Genomic DNA, 21,590 nt, shown 5'->3' on the forward strand with positions numbered 1-21,590 from the left:
AAAATTCACAATAAAGGTAACTAAATGGAAAATATGAATGTCAGTAGTATTGTATTCCTAGTTTGCGATCCACTTTTTATGTTATTACATGATCTAAAATACAAATGCATAAAAATAATCACAAATCGATGTTACTGGGCACACAATATTAAAAATGTCATTTGTGAAAAGAAAACAAAGCAAGGGATGGTGGGGCAGAGGAGAAGAAATTGTGTATGGTTACAGATTTAGTATATTAATACAAACCCATGGTAACCATAAAGCAAATTTCCAGAAGTATACAGAAAAATCATTGAGTAGGTAATCAAAATAGTTCACTATAAAAGATCAACAATACACCGAAAGAAGGCAGTAATGGAGGAAATGAGGGGGGGAAGTATAAGAGTTACAAAAAAAAAACAAATGGTGAAACGGCTAAGGTAAGAACTCTCTTAAGAGTAATAACTTGAAATGTAAATGGAGAAAAAAATAGCTAGAGGACAGGCTGAAACTGCCTAGAAAAAGACCTTCTTCAGTTTAAGACACCAGGCTGAGGGCTGCCAAAGAGCTCCAACTACTGGCAGACAGAAGTGCACATGAAGAAGGTAAAAGTAAATAAGTGAAAGAGACTTTTTCTGGCCTGGATAGCCTCCCTCCGCAAGGCCCAAGAAAGTGGATCTGCAGCACATTACGGGGTCCAGAGCCCAGTTTTGAGCAACTAACAGGTTGCTAACAAACCAGGTTGAACCAAAAATCAAAGAGCATTAACACACCCTCCTGCCACTAAATCCCTATGAAAGAGAAAGAAACTGAGCATCTGAGTAAACTACCATCCTAATCAGATGCCTAGACATCAGCAAAAAATTATACGCCAAACTAAAAAAATGGAAGGCAGGACCCTAGAAATGAAATATAACAAGCCCCAAAGGAGACGCAGGATTTGAGACAACTAATCAACGAGATGCACACAAATTTCCAAAATCTAATTAATGAGTTGAAAGACAATATGGCTAAAGAGATAAACGATATCAAGCAGACCACTCCAAGACATATATTACTCAGAATGTCAAATGTCAACAATAAAGAGGAAATTCTGAGAGAAGCAAGGGAGATGCAAACCATCACATACAAGGGATGCCCAGTAAGACGTAGGACAGATTTCTCATCAGAACCATGGAGGCAAGAAGACAGTGGTAAGATACCATTAGGATACTGAAAGAGAAAATTGCCACCGAGAATTCTTTATCCAGCAAAACTGTCCTTCAAATACGAAGGTGAGTATAAAATATTCACACAAAAAAAGGAAACTAAGAGAGTTTGTAAAAGAGTCCACTTTTGCAGGAAATATTAAAGGATATCTTAGGACCTGAAAAAAAAGAAAAGAGAGAGAAGCTTGGAGGAAGGTATAGAAGAACAGCAGAAAGGATAACCAAAGAGTAAAAAGACAGACAAAAATAAGATAACACATATGAATACTGATGAATAAAATGGTAGAAGTAAATAATGCACTTACAGTAATATCATTGAATGTTAATGGATTAAACTCCCCAATCAAAACATACAGGCTGAGAGACTGGATAAAAAAAACATGAACCATCCATATGCTGCTTAAAAGAAACTCACCTTAGACCCAGGGATACAAAAAACTAGACAGAAGATAAACAAGAAAACAAAGAACTTGAACAATATGATAAATGAGTTAGACTTAACAGACATACATAGGATGTTGCATCCAAACTCAGCAAGTTATATATTCTTCTCAAGTGCACAAGGATCCTTCTCTAAGATAGACCACATATTAGGTCACAAGGCAGCTCTCAATAAATATAAAAAGATTGAAATTATACAAGGCACCTCCTCAGATCGTGAGGGAATGAAACTGGAGATCAGAAGTAGACAAGAAAGAGGTAAGTTTACAAATGTGTGTAGGCTAAAACCACACTCCAAAATAATCAGTGGGCCAAAGAAGATATTGCAAGTAAAATCAATAAATATACTGAGACAAGTGAAAACGAGAACACAACTTATCAAAACCTACGGAATACAGCAAAGGCAATTTTAATAGGTAAATTTATAGCCCTATATGCCTATATTAAAAAAGAAGAGCTAAACTCAAAAATTTAACTGAACAAATAGAAAAACTACAAAAAGAAAAGCAAACCAATCCCAAAGCAAGCAGAAGGAAAGAAATAAGATTACAGCAGAAATAAATGAAATTGAGAACAAAAAAAGAGAAAATTGACAAAACCAAAAGCTAGTTCTTTGAGAAGATCAATAAAATTGACAAACTCATAGCTAGACTAACAAAGAGAAAAGATGCAAATAAAGACAATCGGAAATGAAAGAGGGGAAATTACAACTGACCCCACAGAAATAAAAAGGATCATAAGAGGATATTATGAGAAACTGTATGCCAAAAAACTAGACAATCTAGATGAAATGGACAAATTCTTAAAAACACACTGTATTAGTCAGCCAAAGGGGTGCTGATGCAAAATACCAGAAATTGGTTGGTTTTTATAAAGGGTATTTATTTGGGGTAGGAGCTTACAGATACCAGGCCATAAAACATAAGTTACTTCCCTCATCAAAGTCTATTTTCACGTGTTGGAGCAAGATGGCTGCCGATACCTGTGAGGGTTCAGGCTTCCTGGGTTCCTCCCTTCCTGGGCCTGGCTTCTCTTTCCTCTGTGGGCTTACTTCCTGGAGCTCCAACTTAGGGCTTCAGCATCAAACTCCAACATCAAAAACTCTTAACTCTGTCCTTTGCCATGCCTTTTATCTGTGAGTCCCCACCCATCAAGGAGTGGGGACTCAATGTCCTAACGACATGGCCCAATCAAAGCCCTAATCATAACTTAATCACACTCAGGTACAGATTAGATTACAAACATAATCCAGTATCTATTTTTGGAATCCATAACCATATCAAATTGCTACATGCACAAACAATCTACACTGACTCTACGAGAAATACAGGGACTCAACAAACCAATCACAAGCAAAAGACTGAATCCATCGTCAAAAACCTCCCAATAAAGAAAAGTCCAGGACCAGATGGCTTCACTGTTGAATTCCACCAAGGATTTCGAAAAGAATAACAATCCTGTTTAAACTCTTCCATAAAACTGAAGAGGGAAAATTATCCAACACATTTTATGAAGCCAACATCATCTTAATACCAAAGCCAGATAAAGCACTCCAAGAAAAGAAAATTACACACCAATCTTTCTAATGAACACAGATGCAAAAACTCTCAACAAAACACTTGCAAATCAAATCCAACAGCATATGAAAAGACTTATATATCACAAACAAGTGGGATTTATTCCTGGTATGCAGGCTGGTTCAACATAAGAAAATCAATCAATGTAATATACCACATTAACAAATTGAAGGAAAAAAAACACATGATCATCTTAATTGATGCAGAAAAGGCATTTGACAAAATCCAGCATCCTTTCCTTTCTTGATAAAAAGACTTCAAAAGATAGGAATAGAAGGAAAATTCCTCAATATGGTAAAAAGCATGTATGAAAAATCCATGGCCAACATCATACTCAATGAAGAAAGGTTGAAAGCTTTCCCTCTAGGATGGGGAACAAGACAAGGATGCCCACAGTCACCACTATTTTTCAACATTGTATTTCAACATTGTACTAGAAATTCTAGCTAAAGCAATTGTACAAGAAAAAAAATTATATCCAAATAGGAAAAGGGGAAGTAAAACTCTATTTGCAAATGACATGATCCTACATTTAGAAAATTCCAAAATGTCTACAACAAAGCTACTTCAGCTAATAAATGAGTTCAGCAAAGTGGCAAGATACAAGATCAACACTTGAAAATAAGTAATGTTTTTATACACTAGTACTGAACAACCTGAGGAGGAAATCAGTGGGAAAAATTGCATTTACAATAGCAACAAAAGACTCAAACACCTAGGAATCAATTTAACCAAGGAAGTACAGGACTTACAGGCAGAAAACTACAAAGCATTTCTAAAAGAAAACAATGAAGAAAAAAATGGAAAGGCATTCTGTGTTCATGGATTGGAAGACTAAATATTGTAAAGATGTCAAATCTACTCAAACTGATTTACAGATTCAGTGCAATACCAATCAAAATTCCAACAGCCTACTTTACAGAAATAGAAAAGACATTGCCAAATTCATTTAGAAGGGAAAGTGGACCTGAACAGCCAAAAGTATTCTAAAAAAGAACAACATGGGAGGAATTTCACTGCCCAACCTTGAAATATATTACAAAGCTACAGTGGTCAAAACAGCACGCAACTGGTATAAAGACACACATTGATCAGCGGAATAGAATTGAAAATCCAGAATAAACCCTCACCTCTATGGTCAAACGGTTTTTGACAAATCTACCAAGTCCATGTTAACAGGACAAAACCGTCTCTTCAATAAATGATGCTGGGAGAACTGAGTATCTATATCCAAAAGAATGAAAGAGGAACCCTCTCTCACTCCATATACAAGAATCAACTCAAAAGGGATCAAAGAGCTAAATATAAAAGCCAGGACCACAGGGAAGCGGACTTGGCTCAACAGATAAAGCATCTGCCTAACACATGGGAGGTCCAGGGTTCAAACCCCGGGCCTCCTTGACCCGTGTGGAGCTGGCCCATGCGCAGTGCTGATGCGCGCAAGGAGTGCTGTGCCACGCAGGGGTGTCCCCCAGGTAGGGAAGCCCCACACGCAAGGAATGCGCCCCATAAGGAGAGCTGCCCAGCGCAAAAAAAGCGCAGCCTGCCCAGGAGTGGTGCTGCACACACAGAGCGCTGATACAGCAAGAGACACAGATTCCTGTGCTGCTGACAAGAATAGAAGCAGACACAGCAGAACACACAGCGAATGGACACTGAGAGCAGACAACAGGGGGCGGGGAGAGAAATAAATGAAAAATAAATCTTTAAAAAAAAAAGGTAGGACCATAAAACTACTAGGAGAAAATGCAGGGAAACATCTTCAAGATTTTATGACAGGTGGTGGTTTCTTGGACCTTATACCCAAAGCACATGCAACAAAAAATATGTATAGATAAATGGGACCTCCTCAAAATTAAAAACTTTTGCACCTCAAAAGAATTTATCAAAAGGGTGAAAATGCAACCAACTCAAAAGGAGAAAATATATGGAAATCACATGCCTGGTAAGGGTTTAATATTCATGATATATAAAGAGATGTCGTAAGTCAAGAATAAAAAGACAAATGACCCAATTTAAAAAATGGGCAAAAAACTTAAAGAGACATTTGCCCAAAGAAGAAATACAAATGGCAAAAAAAACACAACAACACATGAAAATGTTCATCATCACTATTGATTAGGGAATTGCAGTCAAAATTACAATGAGATATCATTTCACACTTATTAGAATGGCCACTATTAAAAAGACAGAGAACTACAAGTGTTGGAGAGGATGTGGAGAGAGAGGAGCACTTATTCCCCGTTGATGGGAATATAGAATGGTACAGCCACTGTGGAGGACTGTTGGCAGTTCCTAAAGAAGTTGAATATAGGGAAGCAGATTTGGCTCAACTGACAGAGCATCCGCCTACCAAATGGGAGGTCCAGGGCTCAAACCCAGGGCCTCCTGACCCTCCTGACCCAGCTGGCCCATGCGCAGTGCTGATGTGCGCAAGGAGTGCTGTGCCATGCAGGGGTGTCCCTTGCGTAGGGGAGTCCCACGTCCAAGGAGTGTGCCCTATAGGAGAGCCGCCCCACGTGAAAAAAGTGCAGCCTGCCCAGGGTGGCACCGCACACACAGAGAGCTGAGGCAGCAGGATGACGCAACAAAAAAAAAAAAACACACAGTTTCCCAGTGCTGCTGACAAGAATACAAACGGACACAGAAGAACACACAGTGAATGGACACAGAGAGCAGACAACTGGGAGTGGGGTGGGGGAGGGAAGAGAAATAAATAAAAATGAAAAAAAAAGAAGTTGAACATAGACTTGCCCTATGACCCTGCAATACCACTACTGGGTATATACCCAGAAGAAATGAGTGCAGTGACACAAACAGACACCTGCACACCTATGTTCATAGAGGCATTATTCACAATTGCCAAAAGTTCTAAACAACCCAGGTATCGATCAACTGATGAAAGGATAAACAAACTGTAGTGTATTCATACAATGGAATATTATGCAGCTATAAGAAGAAATGAATTCATAAAGCATATGACAACATGGATGAACCTGGAAGACCTTATGTTGAGTAAAGCAAGCCAGACACAAAAGAACAAATATTGTATGATTGTGTTACTATGAACTAAATATATTGTGTAACTTATTATATGATTCCATTTACATAAAATGTAAATATAAATCAATTTATAAAGATGAAATTTGATTGGTGGTTATGTAGGGCCAGGGAAGGCATGCTAAGGGAGGTGGAGGTTTTCTTTTTGGAGTAATGAAATAATTCTAAAAATTTTTGTGATGATGAGTACACAAGTGATTATACTAAAAGCCACTGATTATACACTTTATACAGATCATATGGTACATGAATATATCTCAGTAAAACTGCTTAATAACTAACTATGCAAGAATAGCCAGAAATAGTAGCTATGATCAGCAGAGAAGACAGAGAGAGATTAAGAGGTGAAGAAGTTTTTTATCTGTTTATTATTATTACTGAAATAATGAAATGTTGTAATGATTAATGCATGCACAACTATGTGATTAAACCAAATACCATTGATTGTACACTCTAGATGAATTGTATGCCTTATGAATATGTATCAATAAAATTAATTAGTTAAATAATAGAGTAGTATATGGGAATTGTGTATTTTGTGCATGATTTTTCTGTAACCCACAACTTCTCTAATAAAAAAGAAAAAAACATGAAGTGTAAATGGATTAAATACTCCAAACAAATGGCAGAGAATGGCAGAATGGATAAAAGAAAATAAGATCCAACTATATGTTGTCTACTAAAGACCTTAGATCCAAGACACAATAGGTTGAAATCCATGTAAATATTAAGAAGAGAGAACTGGGGTGCCTGTACTAACATCAGAAAATAATAGATATTAAGTCAAAACTGTTACAAGAGAGAAAGAAGGGTATTATGTATTGGTAAGATCAATTCATCAAGAAGATATAACAATTATAAACACACATGCAGCGAACAACAGAGACCCAAAATATATTAAGTACACTGACAGAATTGAAAAGGAGAAACAGTTCTACAACAAAAATGGAGACTTCAAGACATCACTTTCAATAATGGATAGAACATCTCGACAGAAAATCAATTAGGTTAACAACAGAGTATTTGAACAATGAAACAACTAGCCCTAACAGACATATGAAGAACTCTCTACCCAACAAGAGGATACACATTCTTCTCAAGTTTACATGGCTCATTCTCTAGAATATACTAATTTATGTCACAAAACAAGTCTTAAAAAACTTTAAAAGATCAAAATCATATAAGCTTCTCTTCTGTCCACAATAAAATGAAGCTAAAAATAGAAGGAAAACTTGAAAACTCACAAATATGTGGCAAATAAACAACACTCAAAGAATCAGAGGGTCAAAAAGGAAATTAGGATATTTCTTAAAGGAAATGAAATGAAAACTTATGGGATGTAGCGAAGGCAGTGCTGAGAAGGAAATTTACAGGTCTAAATACTTACATTAAAAAAGGAGAACAATCTCAAATCAGAAACTGGAAAAAGATCAAATCACAACTGGAAAAAGAGCATACTAAACCCAATGAGCAGAAGGAAGGAGCTATTAAAGGTCAGAGTGGAGGTAAATGAATAGAGAATAGAAAAACCACTGAGAAAACCAACAAAACCAAAAGTTGATTCTTTGAAAGGATCACTAAAATTGACAAAAGCTTAGCTGGACTGACAAAGAGGCCAGGGACACATCGTACAGTGTGTGGACAGCCCTCTACAACGAAGAACTATTTGGTCCAAAACGTCAGTAGTGTCAAAGCTGAGAAACCCTTACAACAAGCCATCACTTAAGGAATGCTCCCATGCTATTAGGTCACCCAGGGTTACACATTTTACCCTGAAAGGGTGAAATAAGATAGGAACAAACTCCTCCCCCACCCCGCTAGGACTCAGGAAGTCTTTGTGTGGAAACCGCTATGCCGGTTTTACATCCTAGTTGACCTGTCTGTGAAAAGTAGCTAACAACTACTTTTTGAAATTTGATTTTGCACACAAAGTGAAGATGAAACATTGAAGTATTTTTCACTATTTGCATTAGTCTATTTACTTACTTCTTTTAAAGATGGCAAAGGAGGCGGTGGGAGAAAAAAGCGGAGATCACTGTCTTTGCTTCGTGCCAAACCAATCAGAGTTCTCGAATCAGAGGCCTGAGCAATGATCCTGTATTGGTAATCTATGGAAAAAATAGATTTGTTAACACCCAAATAAAGCTGCTGCAAGTGTTAAAAGAATAAACTATTTGAAAGCCCTCTCTAAATGTTAAACAGCTTCACATTTGTAAATCAAAATTTCCCAAGTAATTTTTCACTAAACTGTATTTACAAAATACATAAGCATACATATTTAATATTTCAACAACTGATTTCATAATTCTCCTCAAAATATATCTGGGTACCAGCTAACAATCTAATTAAGCTTTTTGGAAAAATAAGGTTTCAATGTGAAAATTGATAGGCCAGAACCAAATTCTTCAACCTTCCAGTTTTCAAAAGCTTTGATCACCACTCTCAATGCCTGAAGCTGCATCTAGGTGCACTGTGGGCTGGCGGTCCACAAAGGCCGTAAACATTCAGTTCCAGGTTCCAGATGGTAGCTGTGTCAGCCTTCGGGATTTAAACATTTCATTCTTTACATATCAAAAATAAAATTCTGTATTATAGCAACAACCACTAATGCGGATTTCTTTTCAGTAATGTCAGTTCGCAACCTGGGTGAGAACTTCAGGTCAAGTAGGGACCTTTCTCAAAATCTACAAACAGCGCCTCCCCTGATTTTTCTGATGTAAGTAAGTCCAGAATGAAGCCCTACAATGTAGTTTTTAGGAAAGGCTTTTATTTTAAGGCTTCACTAACACTCAGGAAGCTTTAATAATTATAATTACAGCTACTACAATCTACCTAACTTGCTGGAATCAGAGATCATATTCTGAGATTTAGCTTTCCTTTTAACATTATCATTTTTTCTATTTGTTTACTGATTTTTATAAGATGACTCTGCTAACAAATGTTCAGTCCCTGTACTCGTCAGAGCAGACTGAGCCCCAGATACCCAGATTTGCAGTTATTAGGATTTTGCCCCTTCACCTTCCCTTCCCTCCTTTCCTTCTTTCTGTGTCTGCCTGTCTGTCTCCCTCCATCATCTATCAGTCCAGCTATTGATTTATTTTCTAAACATTTAAGAGTAGGTTACATACCTTGTCCTCTCCGTCACCCAACATTCTTTTAAATTTTTAAGAAAGCTTTTTTTCTGTATCAAGATGGCCTCAGTCCTGCTCTTCCCCAATTCCTCTTCCCCTCCTCCTCCGTGAGCTAAGGGGGCAGTTACCGTGCCAGTGGCGGCTCTGGGCCAGCTCTTGCACGGCCTGCAGCCGCGCCACCCGGTCGCGGGACCTGCTCTTCCTCAGCAGCAGCCACACGCAGCACTCGTGGTCGTCCACATCCACCGTGCTGAAGGTGTCTCGGCAGGAAAACAAGAGTTTTTTACTCTCCCATTATAAATACATGAAGTCTGCAGTAGGAGAGGTAAAGCAACCTCAGGTTTTGATCATGGCTGTTGTGCTTGTTCTCAGTTCCGCCATATTACATGGTTTTATTATGCATATTATGTGTGTTCTTATGCCAATGTACTATGCTTTTTATTATGAAATATATCACCACATGGAAGAACTGAAAGAACAGTAAACATCCATATGCCTACAACATCTAGATCAATACCCGTTATAATTTTGTTCTCTTTGCATCATCTACATCCGTGTGTGTGGTTTTTGTTAAACTACTGGAAAGGAAGTTACAGACAAAATGTTTCACAGTTCAGCCTGCATTCTCCTACCTAAGCACAATGCCATTGTCACAGACAAGAACACTAACAAAAATTTCCTGAAATCATCTCATATCCAGTCCAACTCCACATTCAAATTTCCCCAACTGTCCCCAAACTCTCCTTAGAGTTGCTTTCTAAACCAGATTTGACTATTTCTCTTTAGTCTCTCTTAAATTTAGAAGCTTTTCCCATCTCTTCTTTCACCATGCCAACTTTTAAAAGAGATGTGGCCTGCTCGATAATAAGTAGTCTCACATTGCGGATTTGTCTGATTATAAAATCAGAGAATATTCTCATTATGAGAAACCATGGATGATTTCCTAACAAGTTTAAAATTTTGAAGCCTTAGCAAGAGAATAGGATATTTTCAGCCTTGATATTTACTTACGATTATCAGTAACATTCATAAAACTGGAAGGAAGAAAACGGTCCTAAGTATTGAGCACTTAAAATTAAACACCACCCAAGTGAACAATAATACTCAATTTATGTAGATATATTAAACGTTAGCGTAAGATTTGGGAAAAAAAATATCTCAGGTACTTATCAAATGACTTTCAGATTACTAAGAGGGATTCCAAATTAAACATTTGGTACTTACCAGTAAATGGACTGCATAATATCTTGGCTGAAGTTGTCAACGCTTTTCTCACTGCTTTGTGAAGTTCTTTTCTTGCCTGGTAGGTGATTCCTAAAATGATTACAAACTTAAATGAAACCAAGCGTGCACTCTTAAAGCTATGCTCCAATACTTCAAAGAAAAATGTTTAGATTACATGTTTGCAAAATTTTTTCACAAGGAAAACATAAAATAGCTCTTTCCTCTATTTTATGATCAATATCAATGCAACTAAAACAACTTAGGGAATACAGAGCTGGAGACCGCTAAATAAGATGGCTCTCCACATCAGGAAAAAGGTAAAAAATAAAACATAACAAAAATCATTATATAGGACAAGCTGTATTTAGGAAAACATCCTTTAAAAATAATCCATCTTAAACCGAAATTTGGAAATACCTTACTGAGATTAAGCCTTGGTGTGCAGGTATATCATAAGTTATAAAAATTATCTGTGTAACTGGAATTGTAACACACCACGAAAGCCAGCTGAAGAACAGGAAGGTGCTATGATAGCTAATTCAAGTGGGAGAGAGTGGTGATAGAGACCCCAGGGCAGGGGTAGGGGCAGCACAGAACAGCTCCTCAGGGAAGGCCATGTGCTAACAGGCGTGACTCCCCTGGTTGACAAGACAGAAACGGGCAGCTGCACAGAGCCTGATGAAAACACACTCCTGCACGCTAGAACCCCGGTCACCAGGCAGCCTTCCATGTGACCAGGCCACTGAGCAACGGAATGCCCTGGCTGTGAACAGGTAAGCTGGGATTCTACTCGTGAATCAGCCTGGGGACTTCAGTGTGCGTGAATAAATCCTCAAGGCAGAAACATCTCTGAGCTAAAGGATAAAACCTGTCTGTGCTCGGCAAACTCAGGGTCGGTCTCTAACCCAGGATCCCACTAAGGCAGGGGCTCCTAACCTTTTCTGTCCTGTGGATCCCTTTGCCAGTTGGCTGAAATGAACACTACTCTAATTTATTTATTGCATATATTCAGAAGTGAAGGAAATGTTAGATGTCAGTTAGAGGTCAGGGAAAATAAAGATAATAAGTCGATATTTTTCAATTCAAGCTCATGGACCCCCTGAAATCTTTCCATGGATCCTGCACAAAGGCGTGAAATTCCAGGGGAAATGCAAACAGGAGGCTGCTTTTCACGCCACTTCACACTCGAGAGCAGCAAACTTGGGCTGAGTGGAAATCCAAGCCTTGGTCTTCAATTAATTTTTTTATAGGACCTTGTTCTCCCAGGGTTTCAAGATTCTTAGAGTTAACTGAACCTGTTTTATAAATGTCATGATTTAAATGGACTCCTTTTTAAATTCAACAACTAGCTTCCATTTTTCACAAAGATGGGCTTACTGTGCCATAAACTTACCAAGATTTTCTCCTTTATCTAACGAAACTGTGTTCACATATATATATGACTTCATTTTTTCTCTTTCTACCACTTGAGTATCTAATGTCAAAGATTTCTTCAGGGCCAGAATTTCATATGTAAGAAATAAAGAACCACTTAAAAAGAAACAACAAATTAATTATCACGGTATGATATAAATGTAACACAAGCTTTTCATGGTAAACTTTTTTCTTTCCTTCTTATTGGGAAACATAACATATATGTATAGAAATGTACATATAACACACATATAACTGCATAATGATAGTCATATCCTCTCTGATCATTAGCCATTCTCTCATCTCTACAGATCATAGTTATTCCAACTTTATGATAATAATGCCCCTGCTTCTCTTTATAGCTTTCCCACCTACATCTATGTCCTTAAACGACAGAGTCTAGTTTTGTCTGCATTTGAACTTGATATGAATGGAGTGACTTTCTACGTATTATTTCGCTCAGCCTGATGTCTGTGAGATTCACTCATGCTGCTGCATGTACCCGCAGTTCATGCATTTATATTTTTATGTGGGATGTGATTCATCCACTGCATGATTATACCACAATGGGTTGGTCCCTTTTACCAGGGATGGGCATATGGTAAGCTGCAGGTGAGGCTACTGTAAACAAGGCTGCCACTCAGCCTCCGCACTGCCTTGTGCTCTTGTGTTTCCCCAGGGTACATATTCAGAAACACAACCACAGCTTTCCTGACAGTCTACATAATGTTCAGCTTTACTAGGCAATGCCAAACTGTGCTTTCAAAGAGATACCAGTTTACACTAGAATCGATTTTTAAATGTGAAACCTAACGTTGTTTGCCGAGTACCCGAAGTGAAGGTTTCTTTCCTAAACTGCAACCGCTCCCTAAATCCAGGCACAAGGTCCATTCTGCCTGGAGCTGCAGCTTACTGACATCAGTTACTCCCCGCCTTCTGACCCTTGCTTTCCGCCCTCGCTCAAGCAGGTGAGACAGAAATCCAGACTCTGGCCAGCACCAGAGGGACAGAGAAAAGGTTCTAAAGAATCCGCAAATAAAACAAAATATGCATATATATATATACATATATATAAAGAAAAAAAGAATCCGCAACTCTCTTGGGGTCTTCCCAGGACAGCCAAAAAGACCAATGTTTGGAGCATTTTTATTATGCCTCCCAAGAAAGACAAAATTCTTTACTGAAAAGAATATGATTACTTTTCACTATATGCCTAAATAAAATTGTGATCTAGACAAAGAAACTGCCTTCCGGAAGAGTATACATTTATCCTCGGCCCAAAATGATAAATGGAAATCATCTCAATGTTTGCCTTACATTACAAAGTCATGGAGAAGTATATTTCCTTTACCATTTTAGCATCTAAGAGTTGAGTTTATATTTATACTAGGGAAAAAAAGTATTAACACAGCACACTAGTAGTATACATAAATGTAAATATGTGTTTTCCACCCTTACCCTCTCACCCCTCCCAAAAGGAAAGAGAATAAAAAATAATTTAAGGAAAGAGGGGCACCCCTTAATAAATGTGTGCCACTGAAGAACATGTGATCGGAAGTATGAACCTCAATTTCCATGTATGACTGTTTTATGGTAAGTGAAGAGATTTTCAAAAATGATCTTGACTCTACTCAGTTTTTATCTTCACTCATTTTAGAATCTAATATAGCTAGAAAAAAAAATTTTTTTAATACATAAGACTGTACAACACAGTGAACCCTATGGTAAACAATGGACTATAGTTAAGAATATAAAAATGTTCTTTCATGAATTGAAACAACAGTACCACACAAATTCAAGCTGTTAATACCAGAGTAGTATATGGGAACTGTGCATTTTATGCATAATTTTTCTGTAAACCTACAACTTCCCTAATTTAAAAAAAAAATCTAATACACGACATTATTTACTGTGATGATTTTTAAATGTGTAAAAGCTACTTATTGAATGCCTGCTATGTATCCGGTGCTGTCCTCCTAGCAACTGCACAAGATGGGCAGAATCCTCATTGTACACTTGTACCCAGGAGAAAACCAAACTCAGAAAGGTAAATAAGCTTGACTACGCTAACATTTAAGGGGTAGAACCACTGATCAACTCCATCTGTAAATCACTTCCACTGAATTCCAAATAGTAGTGAAGACAATTTATACAGCAGTCAACACTTACCCTAGAATAAGTGATCCAGTAAACTTTATTATATTTCCTTCAAAAAGAAAGAAAAAACTCGATGTGATGAAATTTATTTTTAAAAGTCTGACAAACTAGGCAAAAGTGTAAGTCTCTGCCTATGCCATATATAATTGGATAAGGAGTCATTCATATTTTACCAGGAATATAATCAGTTGCTATTAACACATGGTCTCCATCAGCACTGGGTACAAAAGTGTAACTTCCAGCTGCAGCATTTCCTACCTCAGCTCCCCACCTCCACCCCATCACCTTATCAGAGACCCTCGTCCCTATTCCACCACTGACGCTGCCAGTACTACATGCTGCCACTGAATGCTATGTGCAGGGAGCTAACTTCCCAGCTGACCCCTTCTGTCCTTTAGAACCAGTTAAATAGAGCCACAGGGGGAAAGCCTCCGAGCACTATGGGACTGTGCTGAGGATGATATCTGCCCAAGTAAGGACATGAACTGACTTTTCCCAAAGAATTGTTATAATTAGTCCTTAAGTACCGCATGTAGGTAGACCCATTTTTAAGTATCAGTTGCCTTCTACAAGCTTATTAATTTCTGTCTGACACTTGGAAAGCATTTTTTTTAATTTTTAATTCCTCGTTGCAGACACAGCTAGTTGCCTACGCGATTTATATAAACCCCCTAATCTTTGCCAATGCAGCCTCATTGCTATCTAAAACTATTTAATTTCCTAGACTCCTCTGCACCTAAGGCTGGCTGTACAACACAACCGGGGCCAAGGAGACACTGGTGAAGTCTATAAAAAGACAGCCTCGTAGGTCAGCTACTGGCCCTTCTGCCTTCTTGGTGCTCAAGGATTTAGCAACTATCTTGTGACCATGAGGACAGAGGCACACAATAAAGACAGTGGGGCAATAAGACAGGAGATTGTTAGGATGCTATTCCTGCCCAAAGTTGCAGCTCCTGACTTCTTGTTACGTGAGGAAAATTAAAACCTTACTAATTTAAGCCAGTGCTACACGATCTTAACTGATCTAATATACTCATAATGGTGAGGTACCAAGGCCAGCCCAGAAAAATCTGTTTAGCCTTGAAGCGATCTGAGTCCAGCAGTAACACTGCCTCTGTCCAGTTTCCACGTCTGCTCCCTCCTGAAGGACAAGGATGCCAACTTGCTTGACCGTCCCGAGGCAGCAGGCAATGGCACTGGACATTCCTCCTAAACTCTAGACCCCTGGTGGTGTTTCTCCAGAGTGGGGGGTCTACAAGTGAGGTCAGAAGTAGCAATGCACAGAGCTTCTGCCTGTGCACCTCCTCTGGGGCAGGTGTCACCTCCTCTGGGGCAAGTGTCTTGTTCCCTTTGAATCCTCAGCTCTTATCATTATACCTGGCATACAGTAAGTGTTCAAATAGCATTTGTTAAATGGAAGAATGAAATAACATACTCTCTGAGCATTATTTACTTTATTTGTAAAACGGGAAGCTTGGCCTAGATCACCTTCCACGCATTTGACAGAAGTCTACTGTGTGCCAGGTCCTCCGGGGCTCTGCGGGGAGAGGACGCTTCTATCCCACTTCAGGCTACAATAAGAGTGTGGGCTCTGTTCCCGGGAGCTCAGTGGAAAAGACACTGCAGTAAGAAGCAAGGTCAAGCCCCAGCTACCACCTTGGGATGGATTTACATAGAAAAGGGTAGGTGATGACGAGGGCCTGGCTACAGGTGGGACAGAGATTCCTGCTCGGCCCTCAACTCCAGGAGTGCAAAGACCTGCCTCCCTTCCCAGAACCTAACACGAGTGCCCGACACAAAACGAGCTTCAGCCATACCTGCTGAACGAGAATGCAGTGACGCTGATGTGGAGTTTAGAAGGCTAAGAATGGTTTTGGCAGGAAAAGTAGGAGAGGGAAAGGAATTCCTAAAAGATGAGTGTGCCCGGCTCCAGATCCACATATTTCGGGCGGGACATTAGTACCAACAGGCCCAGATAAACCTGAGACTTAACCGAGGGTTAAATTAGTTGTGGCCCACCCTGGAAATCCAACCACCACTTAAATCACTGTTTCTGTAGGGAGCTGGTCTCTGTACTCACGGATCTCTCTCCAGTAGGTTCTACTCTTTGGCAGGGGAGTAGAGGTCCCTATTCTTCTGCAGCAGGTTACACAGTAAGCAGCCAGGGACATTCTGTGGTGCAGAACAATTGTAACAAATGATTAAAACAGTTCTTTCAACTACAAAATCATGTCACCATCGCACCGGATAGGATAGCCCACAAAGTTAAGATTTTCCAAGACCAGGAAGAAACTTTTTAATTAAAGAACATTTTCCCCCTTGAAAACTTAAAGCAGACTTATTTTAAGTCTGCACTAATATTTCAATTATCTTCATCAAATTGTATCCACCATGAGCAATGATTAACAGAAAGCAGGAAAATACAGATTATGAAACATCAATATAGACAAATTTTTAAATGTCTTAAAAATATGATGACAGAAGGCCCTACAGAAATGAGAAGCAGCTCTGAATGGAAGCTGTACTTAGAACCCACGGAGGTAGACAGCTTTGCCCAAGCTGCTCCAGGATGGTTCCCATCACTGTTAAAAGCTTTGAAATTTAATGGTTGGCATCCTGTCAGAGAGAACTGCCTGCCCCACTAATCTGTCAGATGGTAAAGATGATCTAATATGATGCAATGGTTTCTAGAGCAACCTGGTATTCTAGAACCATGTCAGATTGTCTTTGGGTAATGACACCTTTTTCCTTTTACAGGTTAATTTGGGAGATTTGCTAGTTTTTACCACACAGAGTCTCTCCAGCAAAGAAAAGGTGTATCTTCAAGTCTTCTTTTATATCTTCTATAATTTTCTTCACAAATGTCAGGCATGTTTTCTCTTTTCTTCCTCCGTCCCTCCCTCCCTTTGTTTCTTACACAGAAAATTTCAAAGATATACAAATGTAGGGAGAATTGCAAAATGAACCCTCATGTACCCAACACTCAGCTTCAGTAGTTACCCACACATGGCCAATCTTGGTCAAGCTACCCCAGCTCTGTCCAACAGAACTTTCTTCATGATAGAATTCCCTATATTTGCACTGTCCAACACGATATGGCTAGTGAAGACTGGAAATGTGGCCAGTGGGGAAAAATGGCTAGTGTGATAGGAAATGTCATTTTTAACTTAATTTTAAATAATTGAAATAAATAAAAAATAAACTTAAATAGTACAACAGTGGCTATTGTACTGAGCAGCACAGCTTACCCTAAACCACATGCACTCGCCACGATCACCACTCCATTACTTTGAAGCAAATCTCTAATATCGTATCATTTAACCCAGAAATACTTTAGTATCTACCTCTCTCCTAAAAAACATTAACCACTATTCTGTCTAAAAAATAAACTGAATTCCTTGTATCATCAAATAGCCAATGAGTGTTTCAATTATATCACAAACCTTTGGGTTTTGTTTTGTTTTGCACTACTGGTTTGAATCAGGATTCAAACAAGGTCCACAAATGGCATTTGGTTGATGCATCTCTTTCTTCAGAGATGATTTCTTCTATAATTGTGTTTAGATCTTCTTTCATCTTGAGTGAACCTAGATAATGTCTACTTTTCTGAAAAATGTGCACTTAAGTTCCCAAAATTATTAGCAAAAAGTTATTCATGGTTTTTGTTTTCTTATCCCTATAATTGCTTACTTTTTCTTAATGTTATCTTTGCCTCTTTCTTAAAAAAATTTTTGAGTTTTCCAGAGGTTAATTTATTTTTTCAAAGAACCCATCTATTAGTTTTGCTGAGCATCTCCATTTTTTTAAATTTCTATTTCTGCTCTTCATTATTTTTGTCTTTCCGTTGACTCAACCTGTCCTTTTCCTAACTTCAATTGAATGCTTTTTAAATATACGATGGATATTTCCTGCTCTTTCATAAATGCATTTCAGCTTATAAATTTCTAAGTTTAATATTAAGTTTGTCTTACCTAAATCCCACAAATCTTAATATTCCCATTGTGATTTCCTCTAATTCACGGATTGTCTGGAAGTATAGTTTATTTTTTGTCTGGGTTTTGTTTTTTTTTTACACATTAATTTTTTCTTAAGATACACAGATTACATAAAATGTTACATAAAAAAAGTAAGGAATTCCCCTATGCGCCACTCCCCACCCCTCCCACCCTTCTCCACATTAACAGCTTCTTTCATTAGTGTGGCAGATTCATTGCAATTGATGAACACATTTGGAGCATTGTCACTAAGCATGATTATAGTTTACATTGTAGTTTACACTCTCTCCCACTCAATTCTGTAGGTTATGGCAGGATATATAATGTCCTGTATCTGTCATTGCAATGTCATTCAGGACAATTCCCAAGTCCCAAAATTGCCCCCCATATTACACTTCTTTTTCCCTCTCCCTGCCTTCAGCAACTCCAGTAGCCACTGTCTCCTGATCAATGTATAATTTCTTCCATTGCGAGAATCACAGTAAATCTATAGTAGAATACCAGTAAGTCTACTCTAATCCATATTTTATTCTCCAATCCTGAGGACTCTGGGATAGTGATGCCCACTCCACCTCTAAATGAGAGGGGGCCTCTGGGAGTATAGTTTTAATTTCCAAACACATGGAATTTTAAATGATTATGTTTTCACTGTGCTAACATGACAGATCATTTAGAATTTGTGGAGACTTGCTTTGTCACCTCATTGCAATCAATAATTATAAATGTATAATATGCACATACTTTGATGTGCACTGAATTTAATATATCTATTATTTCAAATGCATTATGTTGTTAGACATCTCTATAGCTTTACTGCATGGCTGTGGTGGTTTCAAACTCTATGTACCCTGGAAAAGCATGTTTTTAAAGTTATCCATTCCTGTGGGTGTCAACCCATTACCAGTGGGACCACTGGATGAGGCTGCTTCAGTCCAGGTGTGGCCCAACTCAATCAGGATGGCTCTTAATCCTCTTACTGGAGTCCTTTATGAGAGAATGAAATCTGCCATGGAAGCAAAAAGCTGAAAGCAACAAAATCCAGAAGGGACAGACCAGCAGACGTTACCATGTGCCTTTCCTTCTGGCAGAGGAGCTGAGGATCTCCAGCAGCCGGATTTGGGGAAGAAAGTATAGTCTTGATGATGCCTTGATTTGGTCATTTCCTTGGCCTCAGACAGTATACTAATAAATTCCCATTAAGTCAACCCATTTCACAGTATCTGCTTAAGTGGCCTAGGGCACTGCAGCAATGCTCTACCAGTTTCTGAGAGGTTTTTAAAAAGGTTTTCCTCACTGGATTGTACATTTGTCTATGTCCCCTTACACCTGCCCATTTTCTCTTTAAATTCTCAGTCAGCAAATACTTGAGTCCCTATGAACCAGGATATACTCTAGGCACTGCAGATAGAGCAACGAACAAGAAAATTGTGTCCTTGAATTCTTGGATTTTATACTCTAGTGCAGAATTTTCCAATTAATGGCTTAACCTGCATGATTACTTTTTGCCATGGTGTGAAAAGATAAGTCATTAGCTTATCATACAGTCTCTCTTTTTCCCTAACATTTATTGCCTTAAGTTCTATTTTGTATTTTATTAATATTCTCTGAGCAGTTCTCTTCATATATTCTTGGTCCTTTGCTTTTCTGTATCAATTTTAGGTTCAAGTTTAGCCTACCAAGTTCCATGAAAAACAACTGAGCAATTTTGTTTGTTTTTACTCAATGTGTGCTCGTTGTGTCTGTATCAATTTTAGGTTCAAGTTTAGCCTACCAAGTTCCATGAAAAACAACGGAGCAATTTTGTTTGTTTTTACTCAATGTGTGCTCGTTGTGTCTGTATCAATTTTAGGTTCAAGTTTAGCCTACCAAGTTCCATGAAAAACAACGGAGCAATTTTGTTTGTCTTTACTCATGTGTGCTCGTTGTGTCTTTTTTAGGAGGCAGGGGAAACCAGACCTGGGACCTCCCATGTGGGAGCCACATCCACCCCCCTTCACAGAGCGCTCGTAACTGGAACTGCACTGTTTGTAGAAATGGTGAAAACTGACATCTCTGTGCTACTGAGTCTTCCCACCCATGAACACAGTGTTTCTCTCCATTTACTTGGGTCTTCTTTTGTCTTTCAAGACAGCATAATTTTCTCCCTAAGGCACTACACAGCTTTAGTCTGACCTATTTCTAGACACCTTTAGTTTTGACTACTGTTGTGCACTTTATCTTTTTGTTAGTAAAATTCCTAATTATTGCTATCTACAGAAGTTCTTTTTGCATTGAGCAACTTTCTTGAAGACCCTTTCTGACACCCCCTAACTCAAGCAGCCCCTTCAATGACTCTGAACCATTGCCACCTGATACCTTCTTGCTGACTGACTTGCTCGGGTCTCTCCCCCCACTAAAACCAGGTACTTGCTTATATGCCCAGCGTCTAGAATGACGACGGCGCATTCTAGGTGGGAGACGAGCACTGGCTCCGGACGAGGGGTGGAATTTGGGGTGCTCACGGGGCACCACGGCGAGGCCAGGCCCTGGGCGCAATAGGGGCTGTCCACTGCGGGGAAACTGAGGCCACGGCCGAGGGAGAGAAGGTGCCCGAGGAAAGGCCCATTTAAGAGAGAGCAGCAGCCCACGGGGGTGGGGAGCAGCGGAGCGACGGGAAACGGAAGCGCCGGCTCCTGGGAGGTCCTGAAGCGGCCCACGCGCGGAACTGGGGGGCGGAAAGCAAGGGGGCAGGGCGCGTCCCGGCGCAGACCGCGGGGGGCGCGGGCGCTGCTCGGGCCTCGGGCGTCCCCCCTGCGGCGCCCACCCCCGCTCGAGCGCGCCCGCCCACGCCGCGGGCCTCGCGCAGGGCCAGAGACGCGCGCGGCCCAGCAGGCCGGCCAGGCCGCCCGCACGCCCCGCGCGCACGCCCCGCGCGCCTACCTGCCGGCTCGGGCCGGGCTCCCGGGGCGACGCGGCCGGCGCGCAGCCCACCCCGCGGCGGCCCCGCGCGCCACACGTGACCCCGGCGCCGCCTCCCGCCGGCGCTCCGCCCCCGGGAGCGTGGTGACGCGGCACGTTGCCGGCGCAGTCGCACTGCGCGGGGCACGCCGAGGCGCTGCGGGGCCAGTGGGTGGAGGTGTGTGGCGGGCCCGGGCGTGGGAGGGCAGGTGGGGGGCGGTGGGGGCGTGAGGAGGGCAACATGGGGGGGTGGCGGGCCGGGGCGGGGAGGGCAGGTGGGGGGCGTGAGGAGGGCAACATGGGGGGGTGGCGGGCCTGGGCGGGGAGGGCAGGTGGGGGGCGGTGGGGGGGCGTAAGGAGGGCAACATGGGGGGGTGGCGGGCCTGGGCGGGGAGGGCAGGTGGGGGGCGGTGGGGGGGCGTAAGGAGGGCAACATGGGGGGGTGGCGGGCCCGGGCGGGGAGGGCAG

The 21,590-nt window shown here is 40.4% G+C and overlaps 1 protein-coding gene across 10 annotated transcripts in view; it reads right to left on the reverse strand.

Annotated features, from left to right (window-relative positions):
• The window catches only part of SERAC1 (serine active site containing 1), a 92,429-nt gene extending 71,228 nt beyond the window's left edge, over positions 1-21,201 (reverse strand). The window contains exons 1-7 of one of the 10 annotated variants that reach the window (XM_071212546.1): positions 21,105-21,201; positions 16,271-16,362; positions 14,203-14,239; positions 12,014-12,110; positions 10,621-10,710; positions 9,525-9,656; positions 8,252-8,373 (exon numbers count right to left, since the gene is read on the reverse strand). In XM_071212546.1, coding sequence (XP_071068647.1) covers positions 8,252-8,373; positions 9,525-9,656; positions 10,621-10,710; positions 12,014-12,068 — 399 coding nt within the window. In that variant the 5' untranslated portion in view covers positions 12,069-12,110; positions 14,203-14,239; positions 16,271-16,362; positions 21,105-21,201. Of the gene's footprint in view, positions 1-8,251; positions 8,374-9,524; positions 9,657-10,620; positions 10,711-12,013; positions 12,151-14,202; positions 14,240-16,270; positions 16,363-16,681; positions 16,793-21,104 lie in introns of those variants that run through there. The other 9 variants (XM_058289621.1, XM_071212547.1, XM_071212548.1 and 6 more) reach the window with 9 other exon arrangements.
• Positions 21,202-21,590: the final 389 nt, after the last annotated feature.

Source organism: Dasypus novemcinctus, chromosome 28 (genome assembly GCF_030445035.2).
Source record: "Dasypus novemcinctus isolate mDasNov1 chromosome 28, mDasNov1.1.hap2, whole genome shotgun sequence".
NCBI lineage: Eukaryota > Metazoa > Chordata > Mammalia > Cingulata > Dasypodidae > Dasypus > Dasypus novemcinctus.